Below are 17,870 nucleotides of genomic sequence, written 5' to 3'. Positions count from 1 at the left end.
CGTAAAGATTAGAATCCATACTCTCACTACGGTTGGAATTAAAGACAAAATTGAACCATCAGCATACATATATTGTTTTGTTGTTGTTTGTTTTGAGACAACAGACCGGACACGCCTGCGTTATGACTCAGATGCAGATTGAAGAGGAGAAACTGCATGTGAAGTATAAACAATTCAAATGAAATATTAAACCATATAAACCTGAAAATACACCACTTGCGGCTTCTATGCTCCGGTCCCGTTCAGTTTGCATGTCAGCAGCTCGTCTCATCATCCTCTTTTACATTGGGTTGGTTCGTTCACACGAGCGCTTCCGTTATTTCCTACAGTTCTTGAAGGCATCAGATCCTCCGCTAAGCTAGTAGGTAGTTGGACACCTCCATCACAGGGAGACTGACGCTGCTTTAAAGGTTCATCGAGGCTTTGCTTCAGTTTTCTGCACAAAATGCTGAACCCGCAGAGATCTCTGTCTGAACTGCCCAAGATGTCCGCTGCCAGCCAAGTGGAGAGAGCCGTGCTGGTGAGCTGCTGCTGCTCTGCTGTGTGTCTGCAGCTCATTTACTGACTGTTTATATAACGTGTTGACATTTTGAAACGGATATATTTACAGAGTGTAGCTGGACGTCACTCATGTGGCTTTGTGACGCTTGTGTTGCTGCAACAGGGCTCGCGCCGCCACAGGCGGTGTGTTATCATGTTATCAATGGGCCTGAGAGTGTGTAGGTGTGTGTGTGTGTGTGTGTGTGTGTGTGTGTGTGTGTGTGTGTGTGTGTGTGTTTGTTAGTTACCTCAATGGGACCTTTTCCGGTATAAACACCGAGCTTGTCAGGACCAGTAATCCTCATGGACTACAAAGTCCGGTCCTAATGAGGCAAAACGTCATTTCTGATGTCCTGATGGCTAAGGTTTGGGTTAGACTGTCCACAATGAATGGAAGTCAACTGACTGTTAAAAGATCCTTCAAATGTGCTTCAATGTAAGTGATGGAGGCCAAAATCCACAGTGTGTCCACACAGTCATTTAAAAGTTAATGTGAAGCTTATGTGAGGCTTCAGCAGTCTGAGTTAGTCATATCAAGTGGATATCTGACACAGAGGACTGTGGATTTTGTCCCCCATCACTTCCATTGTAAGTGCATCATGAAGGGATCTTCTAATGGTCAGTATGAACAGGAGGAATGATTACAGCAAGAAAAACATGTTTCAATGTTTCATTTGGGCTCCTGATTGTTGTTTTAAGACACACTTGAAAAACTGTGAAACGTTCTCTAAACTGAGCATGTTGTGACCATGAAAGTTGTCATGAATGCTCAACATGTTACTGATGACTAACTCAGTTCTCAGTAAGCCTTCACGTAAAAGTTAATTATTCTCTTCTCTATTCAACGAGCCAGTATTTGCTTGTTAGCACAACACACACAACATGAAGCATATTTCAACTATACCAAAAGTAAACAGGACATTCCTCCACTGAATGGTATTTTTAGACTGTAAATGATCAAATGAAAAGCAGTGCTTATCTGGAATGACTGAAAACCCCATTAAGACATCAAAAACATCAGAATGTGCCATGGATAAATGCTTACCAGTGATCAAAAGATCATATGACTTATAATCAGTAGGCTGGAAAAATGCTGTTTTCCAGTACTCCTTTTTATATATTTTTGAGCTCTAATCATCAAATATTAATAATTCTAATACAGTAGAACTGCAAAAAGAAAAAGAAGAAAAACTGAGTAGATGTGTTGTTGATACAGTGAAGTCCAGTAATTCATCAGCAAAGACAGGAGAGAAATACTTAATATGTACTTATACATACTGTACACACGCATACGAATCTGAGAATATGCATATCTAAACTTATTAATACACATATTCCTGTACACATTCAATTCATGCTTTGTCTACACTTAACATAGCACAGCCATTTAGTCCATCTTGTTTCAAATATTCAATACTACCTCAGATATTAGTGATTTTCTCTGTACTTTTAATTTGCTCCACTAATTCTTTCTGTCTGTCTGTACATGGGCTTCCCTTATGTCTCTAGTTTCTTGTAATTATCTTTAAAGAATTTATTCTAAATATTCCAAATAATTTTCCATAATTTCCGGAGGTGCTGCACCTAATAAAACTATTAAACAACATGAAATCTGGACCCACAGACATTTTCAGAATACATTCTATGCAATCTGAACATTTCACATCAATTCAAGCACAGCAGAGATCTCTAAAGTGTGTTTCACCTTTTCAAATGATCTCAGTTGAGACGCAAAGAGTTCAATATTGAATACTATTTAAGACATTATGAAATAAATAATGATATGGACAAAAACAAATAAAATATATAACCATGAAATAATGAAATAATCTAATTAATTTGGGAAACTCAGCAGAGTGGACCATTTTTTAATTTTAAAATGTTAAAATGTTCCAATGTTTGCTTTCATGTCAGTGTAACAGGTTCAGAGGCAGTTGTGTGATTGGTTGTCTGTTCATTCAGAGAGAAGCAACATAACTGCATCTGTTTGTCTTGATTGACAGATGAAGACTATTAAAATCATAAAGCACATTAAAATCAACAAATAATACAATCTTAATATTTTAGATTATGTGCAAGCAGTTGTATTTAAATGATGTTTCTAGTTAGACAGCTCTGGCTAACAAGCCGGTACAGACTGTTCAGTGCAAGACTTGCCTTGATCACCTTTGTGAACCACACGAACCAGAGAAATTCACACTGTGAAACACACAATGTGGAAAATACTGAGAGTCTGCTGGGTAGAGAGACAGAGGGAGAAGAAGTCATCTATTGCAGAAAGCATATATGTGCAGTATAGTTATATATGATGTAGCTTTGTATTGTCATGACCCATTTACTGTTTGTTTATAGTAATCATGTTCTTTTTTTGCTAGGAGGAGGAGTTCAACTGGCTGCTTAAAGAAGAAGTACATTCTGTCCTGAAGCAACTCCAGGATGTCCTCAAGGTAAAAGTTGTTAGGCTGAGGGAGTGGTAGATCTCTGCGTATCCTGTGTTATATTAAGGTCAGGAGCAGTGTCAGCACACACAACTAGTTAGTTCACAACAACTTTATTGGACTGAGAACAGTCTTCATCAGGCAAATGGCTAACATGAAAAAGAGCAAGGTTTTATATATAGTTACATCATGCATTAAAATATGTTTTCCTTCAAAAGTAAAGCTGTATTTAGTGTTGGGAGATATTTGAAATTCAAAAAACTATCTTAACTGCCTGAACTTGTTGTAAATCGCTTATTTCAGTCTGATGAATGTCACCTGTTCATGAGGAGGTGCTTGTTAGTGAGATGTGATCATTAGCATAATCAACGCCCCTAAAATGTCCATATAAGGCTCCATGTTCCTCTCCGTTTGTGGGAGAGTTTCATTCACAAAAAGTTCCTGAAGAGTGAAAACACAGCACAGCTTCAAGTCCTGCTTTCAGACACCAGAAAACAAACATTTAGGAGTGACAGTAGGAAACCCGAAACAATTAGTAAATATGAATCCTGCTAACATCATCAGAGCAGCTCTGCACTGTGACAGAAATAAAGAGGGAATGCTTTGACATGAAGTTGGATGCTAAATAACATCTTTCTAAAGCACTCCGTGATGTCATGTGACAGTCACAGAAATATGAGAGGAGAATAACAATATGATCATTTCAACAACTTATGATACCAGTGATAAGTAGATAAATGACAATGTTGCATTATCAGCTGGCCTTAGGTGTAATGGAATATCATTAGGACCAGAAGTAGACTTATAGATCAGAAACATTCATCAGAAGGTCTATAGAATTGCTGGTCCCTGTCTGAAATGAAGGTGTCTACAGCGTCAACTCAATGTGATTAATAGTAAGTCACTTTTTGCTCTGCTGTTGTCAACAGGAGGCATCTAGACGTTTCTCCATGCCGACGCCAGGCCTGGAGAGTCAGCTCAAACAGGAAAACTTCATCCTCGGCAGCTCAACGTAATAGTCCATCTGTGCATGATGTACAAATATTTTAGCAATCACTTCCTGTGGAGGAAGAGGCTGCCAGATGCTCTGTGGTAGATGATTTGGAATATGCTGACATACTGGATGGGTTGGTCACTTATTCCTCTGGTATGATGTTGAAATAAAAAAATATGTTGTTTTGCAGCATGGATCAAGTGAAGGGAGTGCTGACTCTGCAGGGAGAGGCTCTGACTCAGGCTGTAAGTTTGTCAGAGAGGGAAATGAGTTTTCCATTTTCACATATGGAGAAGACAGCCACAGTCCTTGTTTATGTTTTGCTTTTCTTAACAGGACATAAACCTGAAGGTTGCGAAGAGCAGCCAAGTGCTGCACTTTCAGTTCAGGGAGGACAAGCAATGGAAACTGCAGCAGGTGTGTGTGTGTGTGTGTGTGTGTGTGTACTTCTACCAGAAAACTGAAAAACAAAAGTGAGACAGTCTGTCAAGAAAGGTTTATTTATAGCCAAGAATCACAAAGTTGTCCACAGACTACACTTACATGCAAAAGGCAAAATTCAGGAGTTGCTATGAGAGAATGAAGCAGACATACATGATGTGAGAACAGGTCAGAGAACGTTGCTACATACTCTGTTATGTTAGCTATAAATGTAAAATGTAGCTTTGTGTATGTAGATATTTCATGCATTCTGTTTTCTACAGTGACATTTGCCAAAACAAACTCCAACAGGTCAAGAAACATGAGCAGTCAGATGATCAGACAGGTTGTAATTTGTCATAACTCATGACAAACCTTTGAAAATAAGATCCAAGCTGTAATAAAGCAGACAAGTCCTTTTAATACTAAACTCCCTCGTTCATCTCTGCTCCTCCATCAGATCCAGGATGCCAGGAACCATGTGAACCAGGCTCTCCAGCTGCTGAACAGCCATGATGAGAGCTACCACTTCAAGACAGGGGCTGAGGTGAACAAGGTGTGTCCCTCCTCACTCACGGCAACAACACACTGTTTCTGTCGGTATGCGAGGTCGCAGTGGTGCACCGTGTCGGTGATATTAACCTCCTGTTTCTGTCGGTGCTGCAGCTGATGGACGCAGTGATGCTCCAGCTGACACGAGCGCGGAACCGCCTCACCACCCCGGCCTCCATGACGCTGCCTGAGCTGGCTACCAGTGGCCTGATGGTACAGGCTGATACACACATTAGAAACACACTAGAGCCCAACTGAGGCTGGAGATACTCATATTAGAGAATTAAACTACAGGAAGTCAAACTGTCACGTGATGTAGCATGAAGCCTCTTGATGTTATTCCATATTCACTTTCTAACTTTCTGTCTGTTTGTCCATCATCAGAAAATGTTCACTCCTCCCATGCCCGGGGATGTGATGGTGAATTTTTACATCAATTTAAGCAAACTGTGTCTGACGGTCTACCAGCTTCACGTGCTGCCTCCCAACACCACCAAGGTTAGAAGGTGTGACTGTGCAACACTGTACACAGAGTCATGTGACTGATGTTCTAATGTTCTCTCTCTCATCCTGATAGAATTTCAAACCAGCTGGAAGCTCAGTGCTGCACAACCCTGGAGCCATGTTGTAAGTTCACCTGTCTGTCCTCCAGTCTTCTTCTTCTTTCTGTCTTTCTTTCTGTCTTTCTTTTTCTTTCTTTCTCTTTTTCTATCTCTCTATATATTTCTTTTTCTTTCTTTCTCTCTTCCTTTCTTCCATTCTCTTTCTTTCTTCCTTTCTCTTTTTCTATCTTTCTTTCTTTCTCTCTATTCTTTTCTTTCTTTCTTTTGTTCTTTCTATTATTTTCTTTCCTTCTTTCTTTCTTCCTTTCTCTTTCTCTATCTTTCTTTTCTTTCTTTCTTTCTTTCTTTGCATATGCATTACCAGATGAAAAGGAATAATACATCCAATAACTATGTATACAACAGTAAAAGTTATACTACATTATTAGAATAGATCAGATTCATCTTTATTGTCATTGCATGCAGTAGGTAGCAGTTTAGCATCCACCCAGATGTGCAAACAGTAGCAAGTGCCTAGATACAGGTAGATCCAGGTAGATCCAGTGTGTGCAGTAGAATGAGTCAGATATACAGTATAAAATAGCTCTTACATCACCTGGAGGTGTGTTTTCGGTCGTTGTCCTGCTGAAAAACAAATATTGGTCCCACTAAGTGCAAACCACCATCTTGCATTCAGAATTCAGCTTCAAGTTACAATCCTTATGACTTCAGTCCTGGTGGATTTGGTGACACCTGTGGTCATTGATGGTAACTGCAAGTGTGGTTTAATGTTGCAGCAGCTACTCTGTCAGAAACACAACAGAAGAGGGACTGCTGTATCTGTTTCATGTGCAGCCAAACAAACTCATGTTGTAGGTTGGCAGTAATGGCGGACTCCACCAGCAATGCAAACTACTGTAATAAAAGGTCATTACAAAATGTAAATAATTGAATAGCGATAATAAATATGATCAAAAACTGGATTTGATATAATGAAAATGTTACGGATTACAACTAGAAGTAAAACTGTAGAAGTACCATGTACTTGCAGTAGTAGGCGGGGTAGATTCTTTACTAACATTGCAGATAAGGCTTAAATTGAGAAACTCTGAATTATAAAAAGGAATTTTGAGATTCCGGGACTGTTCAGGCACAGTCCCACATTCAGCAAGTGTATCTTAAAAATCTCCTTAATCTCTCTGTGCTGTTTGCTGTGAACACTTCCTCCACAGTGAGCTCAACAACAACCGCTTCGAGGTGAGCCATGTTCACAAGGTGGAGTGTGTGGTACCTTGGCTTAATGATACGCTGGTGTTCTTCACCATCTCCCTGCAGCTCTGTCAGCAGCTCAAGGACAAGGTTGGTATCTCTACTGGAGGATGACATGTTAAATACATTCTCATGTAAAGTGACATGACTTCTTAAAGCTGCAGTAATCAATATTTGTATCTAACAATAGAGAAGGGGGGAAAATCTTTTAACATAAACATCACTGTTCTTACCTTCTATGATTTTGAATCAATTATATAGATAGAGGGACTGCTTTAACTAACTACTCTAACTAACTAACTTGACTTAGCCCCTCTCTCCTCCTGTCCCTGCAGATATCTGTCTTCTCCAGTTTCTGGAACTACAGACCTTTCTAATCCACCTCCAGAGACCTTCAGACCCAAACAAACCACACAAGTGTAAGGGACATCGTGGGAATGCTTTTATTTTTTTATATATTTATCATCCAGTCATTCAGTCAAGTGTTGCATGATCAGCTGAAGGAGCCAATCAAACCCCGACAGGTATCCATGTTTGCCATTCCCAGTTGTGTTAGCTTTGATTTGTGTGTATTGCATCTCACAGCACTGATTTGAACTCATCAATGAATGTATGTGACTTTTGTTGATTTATTAGAATTATTTTTTTGTTACGTTCACGCAATTTATTGAGTATTTATCTGGTTTTTATACCAAAGTTCTCATCATCATCTGAACTGTCTTGTTGTGAAACACTAATTTGTGCACTCAGGGTTGGAAAACGATGCAGTCCCTAAGGGATCAGAGTGGGAGGTTTTTTTTTCTGTAATATTTCTTTGTTCCCTCACACAGTCCTTTTTAAAGTTTTTGCATTCCCTCACTAGTCCTCCATTCTTCCTCACAGACTTTAAAGACCCTCCAAACCTGTTTTCTCAGTCAGCTTCTTACTATAAGGAAGTTAGTGGGGCTCAGTTGGAATAACTTCCATGTAACAGGATCAGGATTTGGCAACATTTGAACCGAAAAGTGATGACAGTGGAGGGGTTGTTTGCTGATGCACAACTTCAACTTTGATTGTTGCACATTTACTCAAAAAAAAACCCAACAAGTTTTCAGGTGCTTTAATCTGTGCATTTATTTTATATATTCACTTATATGAGGTGAGTGCAGTGTCAGGTCATGGTCTGTACAGGTGGAGTCACAGATGTGCAGGTGGAGGTGGGATGCCAGTAGTTTCCCTCAGGGAAGGGCTTCCTGACACAAGTTAGCTCATCACAAGGGTTACAGTACTTTAAAAGGTGGAGAACCACTACTCACTTCTTTTAGAAACTCTTATTGATTATTAACCAGCAGCAGGTCAATATACTTTAGGCTGAGTTAAAAATGGAATGAAATAGTTTGATCAATAATTAGCGCTGAGTGTTGGACAGTATAATGTATGGAAACATAAAGTTATTACAGAGGGCACTGTGTGGGAGTGCAAAAAGCTTTATAAGGGAATACAAACATAAATGCATGAAAATATCAGTCCTGCGAGGGGATGCAGAAGTAGTGTGAAAATATTTCCCACTGTGGTCTTTATGGGTTAAAAACATGTCTGTGACAGTGTTTTTGTTTTTGGTGGAAAGGACTTGGAGACATACATTCCCTGTTTGTTACTACATGAAAACGATGTTAAATGATAAGCTACTAGTTGTGTCTGCTATGTTTTTATTTATTTACATGTTTTTGAACGTATGTTGTTGATTCCCTGTGAACCAAACACTAATCTAATCATGAACAAATGACTTAATTCCAGTAAGTGTTAATCTATTTTGAAGAGCTGCCTATCATATAAAATGTGGAAATTATTTATCTGATATCTGTGCAATAAAAATATTCTAAACAACATCCTGTCTGTGCCTTCTGACATCTGCTATCATTGTGGTAGAGGTGATTATGATTACTATTAGTGGATGTGGAGTGCTACTATTATTGGTTACAACTGTTATTATTATTATTATTATTACTGATATCAGAATTGGTATTATCGTCAATACTTCTACTGTTATTAAAACAATTGAGTTATTTTTCATTTCTTTAAGAGTCAGTGACAATAATGCCTGTGATTGTAATAAGTTCTGCAACAAAGGATAATTTTCATTAAATTGATTAATTGTTTGGTCTATAAAATGTCAGAAAATAGTGAAAAATGTCCATCACAATTACCTAAAGCCTAAGATGATGTCATTAAGTTGCTCATTGAGATGCAGGAACCAGTGAACAGTTGATATTTTTTGCTTGAAAATGGCTTTAACGATTAATCAGTTATCAAAATAGTTGCTGATTAATTATCTTTCAATCCGCTGGAGTCTGAAATACCTGTCCATTGACCAAGCAGGGATGGTCTAATGAAAAACACTGCTGGTTTGCATTTTGGGAAATGTAGGATCTAGTGTGGAGCATGACCCATACTAGGCACTTAAAGTCAGAATATATCAGCCTTCCCCATTTGATTTTGACCAGTGTTTTCTTTCTGTTTAGTACAAGTCCTTTGACTTAATTAAAGTACAATAAAGGCTCCCAGGACAACAACACAGACATTCACAGGCAGTTAAAAGCTCCATCTCCTGCTTTATGATTACGCCCTCATATGTTTTTGTGTACTTTGTCCTCTACAAATTTCCTGTTTGCTAGGAAAAGCACTTTCAAAATGAACCTGACATGATGTGATAGCATAAACCACTACACAAACAAAGAGCAAAGTTTATATTTTTATTACTAAGTAAAACATTCAAAATGAAATGAATCCTTTAAACAAACATAGTAAGAGGAAGTGACATTCAAATCTAAAAACAGTCAGCTCAGGGTGATCATAGCTGGTTTCCTACTCCTCTGTGGTATCCAAGTAATCCCACATAGCAGTGACAGTCAACAAGATCACATAGCAGTGTAGCAAAGAGCTTGTCAGCGAAAAAATCATTCTATGTGCAAGTAGACTATTCATTGACAGACAGCTGACAGTAAAATAAAAGTTTCTGCTTTGGCACAGGAGTCAGACTATGAGACTCTGCTTCTAGCTTCATTAACCGCAGTAACAATACTTCATCAGTGTAGTTCAGTCTCGAAAGCATGGTTCGCCGCTCCAACCTTCCGTTTTCGAGGCTGATGAGGAAACATAAAGAAATCATTTTATTTCAATAACCATAATACATAAATCCTAAATGACCTAAGCTGCTTTTTCTTTGTGGGTTTAAATCCAGTTGATGGCTTATACTCAAACATTTTCTGTGTGGACCTTTTATATACTTACTTAATAGACAATGGTAGCAAACTTTCTTTATTTTGTCACTGTTTTAATCATTTTTGCATGCATGTGACACTCACATTATATACAGTGCCAGTCAAAAGTTTGGACACACTTTCCCATTCACTTGAATGAGAAAGTGTGTCCAAACTTTTGACTGGTACTGTATATATGATTGTGACTTGGGTTGTATTTTCTTTCTTAAATCACTCCCATATAGCTCACTCATCCACTATATAATAGACACTCAATAGTTGACTCTATGGTGAACAGTACATTTCCAAATACATTGTTGGAATTTTTTAGGGCACTATGTAGGGGATACATTTACACACGGAGTGTGAATGTAGTGCATTATATAGTATATAAGGATTGATTTCAGTCACAGCCTTTTTCTGTGTCCTTATGGGTTTGTTCTGAGAGCTCTGGTTTAAAACACTTGTCCTAGCATTCCTTTACTCCAATATAAACATACTCCTTTATAAGTAAAAGTCCTGAATTGCAAATTTCACTTAAGTAAAAATATTATAAGCAAAATCTACTTAAAGTAGCCTATTAAAAATACTCTATGATATAATTATATGTTATATTATTGACCCAGAGCTAATTTGAAATACTTTATTTATAGTGAGTAGTTTAATCTTTAATAGTGCTTCATGTTTTATAAACTGATTATATGTTTTTATACAAAATCTGTAAAATAGTGCAGTAAATATATTTCCCTCTGAGTTGTAGTGGAGTAGAATTATAAAGTGACATGAAATGGAAATACTTAAGTACCTCAAATAGTACTGTAGTTGAGTAAACGTGCTTTGTTACTTTCTACAACTGAGTCTTAATCAGTATAAATGTCAGTCAGGTGACTGATGGACTTAATCCTGAAGAAAGCAATGTGCTGAAACTGAAATTAAAGATAGCATTGGAGTTATGACTTTGCAGCTTTCTTGTTCTTCCTTTTTGTCTGCCAGCCAGCCAGCAGGTGTGCATTTATCTCCAGTTCTATCTCTCTTTTGTGTGCGTGTGTGTGCGTGCGTGTGTGTGTGTGTGTGTGTGTGTGTGTGTGTGTGTGTGTGTGTGTGTGTTTGTGTGTGTTTTTACTTTGCCCTCATCACAGCAACAGCAGCAGCAGCAGCGGATGAGGACCAGGATGACCATCAGCAGAACCATACCTGCCACAACACACAGCACAGCAGTGAGTGTCCTACATCTGAAGCCAGACCATCACAACAAGCTCCAACTGTGCATTGAAACCAGATTAATGAAACCTTCAGGGTTGTTTAGCAGATACTAAGGACTACTTTTTTTCAAGAGTCTGGTCCATTTGATAGGAACCAAAATCAAATGTACGTCTACAGTAGACAGCTCTAGCATGCAGTCTTTTAGCAAACTGTAGGCAGTTAGCATTATAGATAAGAACGTCTATGATACTATGATACATGTCTAAAGGGAATGAACTACAAGTATAGTATTCAATTTCTATGAGAAACCAGACCCACTGGATGGTCTACTGTGTGCGCTGAGATAGACAATCCTGCAGAGCATAAAGTGTGTGCTGAAAATAGATGGATAGAATCAAGCAGATACAGAAAATATCTGCTTGTTGATGTATCTGTGCAGACCTGTCGACCTGAGACTTAGTCTTGAATCAGTCTTAGCCTGCCCCAGACAAAAGTTGTCAATCATAAGAGAAACATGCTGAAATCTCTGGTCATCAGTCCTAGGTCTCCCTGTGAGATACTGTGAGAGCTTTAGAGACTAAAGTTAGCCTGAGTCAAAATTCTAACAGTGTCAGAAAATGTAGGAATGCAGGAGGTGTCTGGTGTTCCCTTAAAGGCAGGGGGACCTAAACTGCTACAACCAAGAACAGTGCTTCCTCTGCAGTGACCTCATGCTGCACTAGTGGGCTTAACCAAAGCTTAACCATAGTAAAGTAGGGCACCATGTTTCAACAAGGAAGAATAATGTGTGGAATAAAAAGGGACAATATCTCTGGTTCTGCTGCATTCAATTTGATAATTTTTTGAAAACTGTCCATTAGCTGTTTAACTGTTATATTCCATCGTTGGATATCTCTTGGAGCGGTGGGTATGGGCTGTTTATGTTTGGATGATGTTAATGTGTTGTTGGTGGGTTTACATGCCAGAATGTTGAATATGTGTATGGGATGGGTGATGTAAATGGGTTAGGATGAAACACATGAAAATAAAATGATTCTTCCGTGTCATTGTGAGTCTGACAACATTGTAGGAGTGTAATGCTAAATCAGTGGAGAACTCTTAACCTTTATCCCCTAATCAGCTTGTTTGAGATGAGTCAGGCCTGCACAGAATTGATCACCAGTGATCAGTGCACACTGCATGCACACTGATTTCTATCTGACTTGATCCCAACTTGTTGTGGCGCCACACTGACATCAGGGCAGCTGCAGTTTTCAGAGCCAGGAGCTAACTGACTGCAAGACCTTGGTGCATGATGGGAAACCTCTGGGTTGTCCCCTGATCCAAGAGCTCATTGATGTTTGACCAGCAACATGTTTCATAGAAACTCCTCCATTTCAGTTGACAGAAACTTTTATGAGCCCACAGAGGCTGAATAACATGACTCTAAATGTCAGATAATGAAGTTAGACATTAACTCAGCTCAATGTTAACATTTGCATCTTGAATTGTTAACAGGATGTTGATCCAGTGGAAATCACTGACTATGTTGGATAAGTCTATATTTTTGGAATACTGTGAATTGCTGATCAGGGATGGAGGATGACGGATGATGGAGGGGTGGCTAAAAGGGTAGTGGGGAACGTTAAATTGCATTTTCTGTTGCTTAATGGTACTTTTTAACTTAATGTGTGTGTTAAATGAAAAAGAGCATCTGTCTATGCCTGCGTTATCCATCCCCTTCAGCTTCACTCACCGATGAAGATGAAGAAGATTGCAAAAGAGGCGATGTCCCAGTCAGACTGGAAGAAGTGCTTGGACTGCAGTCTGGAGACCACATCTTGAAACTGATCCTTAAACTCCTGCTGGATGTTTCTCTGATCCATCGCTCTGTCTGCTCTCAGGAACACACACACACACACACACGGAGGAGGATGTGTTACAGTTCACAGTTCAGTGCCATCTGAGAGTGCATAGTTTCATTTCATTCATACACCACAGCAGCACCTCACAGAGCAGGCACAGTGTTGGGTTGGACTGAAAGACTGCAGACTTTATGGCACATTATAGAAAAAGTCAATGTAAATGTTTGAATACAAAATAATATACAGAATATATTATACTATGGGCCGCATATTATAGTGGTATCTAGACCTTCAATGGCCCAAAATTGTATTAATATTTGAATACAGACAAAAGCTCTATAGTAGAAAAATGAATGAACACAATTTTAAACCATTTGAGGAGTACATAGAATATAAAATCTCAGACTTTAAACATTATGATTTGAACATTAATAAAGTAGTGTGAGAGGATAAAAATAAGTAACAATGCTAAAGATGTTCTGATGTTTGGTATAAATTTAAATTACAAACATATTGTCCACTGAGAATAACTGCAGTATAGACAGAATATACCTAAAAGGGTACATTCACAACTTTAGGTACATTACAATCAGCTGTAGAAACAGGTTCACTGGTCTCCCGGAAGAGAAAATACTGTGTTTGTGATGTGATTTAGGTCAGAAAAAAGTTATGTACTTGTGAGCTTATTGCTCTTTATATGGTGATAGAAGAGCTCCACCTTTTTAGTAAAACATCCTTCTTTTCTGATGACTTCTTCTGGATGGTTGATTATAAAAATCATCACAGAAGGGTCAAAATTCTTTGTTTGCAACATGATATTTTCTCCAAGTTCTTTTCATGTTTGACAAATCTTTCACACCTGAAACAGTATTTTTTTTGGTCTTATGCAGTAAGTCCATGTGTGAGCTGGGCATGACACAATAAGTAACTAAACATAAGTAACTAAAAACTAAAGATTGTATGTAACCTCGATCAAACTAAATAATTCAAGATTGAAAAGTTTTATATGTCACATGCTCAAATAAAACAGTTTTAATTGTGTTTTTTAGGATTCAGGATGAAATGAGTTTTGTTTGTTGGTGTGTGAAATGTACAGGCATATGATGTGGATATAAATATGTGAATATAAATTTGGGAAATCAAAACAAAATCTTAAATGAACTATTATGGTGTGGCTACAGCTTTCTATCCTGGTCCTTTGCCACATGTTCCTACAGATTTCATCTATATCAAGAAGCTGCTTGGTGAAAGTTATCTACTACAAACATGAACACTGATATCTGACATACATACATGTTTAACATTATGTGAAATAACTCTGGAACTGAAAGCTCAATTTTCTCAACAGATTGTGAAACTGTAATTAATTGATTTAGAAACTGTTGCTACCTGCGTTTCCCGAATATGTTTTGCATAGTGTGACATACAGTATCTTGACTGATATACTGTACAACACAATACACACAAAACACATTTTTATAGCGACACCTGATGTATTTTGCTACTTCCCAAACAAATCAGTACAACAGATGTGGTGTTGAGTGGTAACCAGGCGGAATCATTAGACATCATCAGTATATAATCACTATCAGCTTTCATTCACTCTCAACTTTTTAAACACGACAAAACGAATAACATTTCAATGTACAATAAATCGAAACTTATTCGTTCAATTAACAATACAATGTGTTATTTTGTCATTATTCAGGACAGCTGGTTGCTTACCTGTAAATGAGTCGCTCGATTTAATCTTTTTCTTTCCGGGTACGAAGGTCTACCTCCCTCTTCTCATTTGTTTGTAACTACATCCTTGATTCCTTCCCTCACCTCCTCTCCTCGCCTCTTCCTCTCCACCTGAGATGGGAGCGGAGGAGTCAAGGAAGCGAAATGAGCAGAGAGGAGGCAACAGGCGTTTAACAAAATAAGACATCCTTGCTTCAGAGCTGTCATGTCAATTAAATATGACGTGCGTCACAGCTGCATCACCTGTCCGTTGTTTTGTTACAGCCTATCACTGTATTTTATGATCTCTGTCATATGAGCATAAAAGTGTTCATGACAACTTATATATTTACTTTTAATTCAAATAAAAAAGTGGCATAATGTGATAAGAATGTACGGATGTCATACACTGTTATATTTTAATTAACACACACACTTCCGCAAGACTTCCGCAAATGAAACACCTGTGTATCCTTGCGCGTAGCTCCTCCAACAAGCCTCCTCTCTCCTCGCTCCTCTGTCCTCCAGATGCATTTTGGGAATTGAGACATCCTTAAACGTGACACAATGAAATGGATTTCTGGGTCACAGGGAGGAGGACAGAGGAGAGAGGGGACAAGGAGGCGCAGAGTAGAGAAATGAGAAGAGTCTCTTGACTCACCTGCTGACGCTGACTCACTGATTGGACTCTGTGTGCCTCGTTTCCTCGTTAAAAACAAACAGTCCTCTGGTATTGTTATTTGATTTTCAGCTCAGTTATCATAAAATGAATGCAGACTGATGGAAAGGACGCAGGAGTCCGAATGTCTGTAATGTCATGTTTTCATGAAACTTTGTATGAAAGTTCATTTCGGCCACGAAAAGAGGAAAAAAAGATGAAAAATGTGTCATCATAAAAATAGAAATAGCTACTGATGGTATACTATTTCATATTTTTGTACTTAAGATGAAATTGCAATATAGTATGTTGTCAAATGAATTAAGTCAGAATTAAATCAGTCAAAATGTAGACTTTTTATTTTGACATATTGTCTAATAATTTTGAGCACTTTGAATCATGTTATTTGACTGACCTCAATGACAAAAAACAAATCCTACATCTATTCTTGTAGGCATAATATTCAGACAGGTAAAAAGGGAATTCCACTAGTCAGGTGAGAGGCTGTTTTTGGAGCATTAGTTTAACTTTGGCAATATTTCAATAAGCTCAGGTTTGGCTCAAAAACAACTCCTACATTTCTGGTTGTATGTTTTAACAGTGGTCCAAGGTGGGGTGATACTGTTATCATAACCTCAGGGCTTCAGAATATTTATTTTTCAACTGCAGGAAGTTAGAGGACATCCAGTCTTCCCAGATTTTCAGGGCTAAACGATACATACTGTAGGTGTAACTATAGTAGGACATGTTCATTCATTCATTCATTCATTTCATTTCATGTATTCATTTATTATCCTTTTACAACACAAGATTGTATAATAAAATGTAGTTTGTAGTCCCTTAATGCTACTCACAAACACAGAAATTATATAAATGGATTAATAAATAACAAGTCATTAAAATAAAACTACTTTTTATATTGGAGTGCAGAGGATGAATTGAGGAGCCTCACAGCCTGAGGAAAGAAGCTGCTCTGTAGTCTGGCGCTACGACAGCGGATACTTCTGTATCTCTTGCCAGATGGCAGCAGGGTGAACAGGCTGTGGTTGGGGTGGGCATTGTCTTTTAGTATCCTTTGGGCTCTATGCAGGCTCCTCACCTTACCAATGTCACTGATGCTCGGTAGATGGGTACCGATGATGTTCTGGGCGGTTTTAATCACCCGTTGCAGAGTTTTCCTGTCTTGGTGCACATCCCATGCCAGTTTCTGATGTTTCCAGTCAGGATGCTTTCTATTTTTCCTTTGTAAAAGTTAACAAGAACTTGGGACGGGCCTTCTTCAGTTTCCTTAAGACGTACAATCATTTCCAAGCTTTTTTTTTTTACTAGGGTGGAGATGTGTGATGTCCATGACAGGTTCTCTGTGATGCTGATACCCAAGAACTTAAAACTGTTCACCTGCTCCACCTCGGCTCCACTGATGTAGACAGGGCTGTGTGTCTTTGCCTCCTTTTTTCTAAAATCAACAATCAGCTCTTTGGTTTTGTTGACATTGAGCAGTAGGTTGTTCTCTGTGCACCATTCTGCAAGATTGTTGATTTCCTCCCAATATGAACTCTCATCATTGTTTGAAATTCAGCCGATGATGGTGGTGTCATCCACAAACTTCACAACAGAGTTCTCTCTATGTCAGGGGTTGCAGTCATGGGTGTACAGTGTGTGAATAGGAGGGGACTGAGCACACAACCCTGGGGGGCTCAGGTGTTGAGCACTAGAGTGGAGGAGGTATGACCACCAATCTGAACCATCTGGGGTCTGTTTGTCAGGAATTCCAAAATAAAATGTTGTTGAAATGATGAACAATATGTCCGAGGGGAAGCAGATACAAACTGAAATAAATAAATAAATGAAATAAATGAATAACCAAGTATGGAGCCTTGTGGGACACCACATGACAGTGATTCAGTTTGGATTAGATTGTGTATGTGTGGGGTTTTGTCACTTATTTGGGATTTATTTTTTTACTTGTATCACCTCAAGAAAATGCAGCGAAACGCTTTATTGTGATATGAAAAATGAAAATGTCATCTGAAAATGACATGAAGAGACATGAAGAGAGGGGGAAGCATGTGAGGACTAGAAAAATCAGTGTTCAGCAGGTTTATAAAATGTTGAACTTGTAATATATAAACTGATAAGAAATTGACACAAGTTCAATTTCACAATATAATTACAAAACGTGAATGTGTACAATATAATTGTACACATTCACGTTTAAATTGTATAATAATAATAATAATAATAATAATAATAATAATAATAATAATAATAATAATCTCGTTAATCTTATTCTGATTATTTTCGTTTTGGAATGAATTGATTGGCTCAGCAGTGATGGTGGGCGGCACCAAACCCGCTCGGAAATGTTACCTCAACAGATAGCTTTGATAACCAATAAACACATCGTATTCTGTCGTCGTCATATTTTTGCTTACGTGGATACCGGAAG

At 38.3% G+C, this 17,870-nt stretch overlaps 2 protein-coding genes across 2 annotated transcripts; one reads left to right on the top strand and one right to left on the bottom strand.

The window, feature by feature from the left end:
- The first annotated feature begins 81 nt into the window (after positions 1-81).
- Positions 82-8,623, top strand: rogdi (rogdi atypical leucine zipper). Its single transcript, XM_067570312.1, has 11 exons — positions 82-520; positions 2,916-2,987; positions 3,908-3,990; positions 4,163-4,217; positions 4,309-4,389; positions 4,853-4,948; positions 5,059-5,157; positions 5,329-5,442; positions 5,522-5,571; positions 6,719-6,845; positions 7,091-8,623. The coding sequence occupies exons 1-11, from the start codon at positions 446-448 to the stop codon at positions 7,130-7,132; spliced, it is 894 nt and encodes a 297-aa protein (XP_067426413.1). The 5' UTR covers positions 82-445; the 3' UTR covers positions 7,133-8,623.
- Positions 8,624-9,473: 850 nt separating this feature from the next.
- On the bottom strand, positions 9,474-14,953 carry smim22 (small integral membrane protein 22). The gene is made up of 4 exons (XM_067570665.1): positions 14,767-14,953; positions 12,933-13,070; positions 11,118-11,188; positions 9,474-9,877 (listed from the first exon to the last, which is right to left on the bottom strand). Exons 2-4 carry the CDS (start codon positions 13,060-13,062, stop codon positions 9,821-9,823), a joined length of 258 nt encoding a protein of 85 aa, XP_067426766.1. The 5' UTR covers positions 13,063-13,070; positions 14,767-14,953; the 3' UTR covers positions 9,474-9,820.
- Between the last annotated feature and the right edge of the window lie 2,917 nt (positions 14,954-17,870).

The sequence above is a fragment of the Thunnus thynnus genome, chromosome 17, assembly GCF_963924715.1.
Source record: "Thunnus thynnus chromosome 17, fThuThy2.1, whole genome shotgun sequence".
Classification (NCBI taxonomy): Eukaryota; Metazoa; Chordata; class Actinopteri; order Scombriformes; family Scombridae; genus Thunnus; species Thunnus thynnus.
The sequence above is the reverse complement of the archived record's forward strand: the minus strand, read 5'-3'. Positions and strand labels throughout refer to the sequence as shown.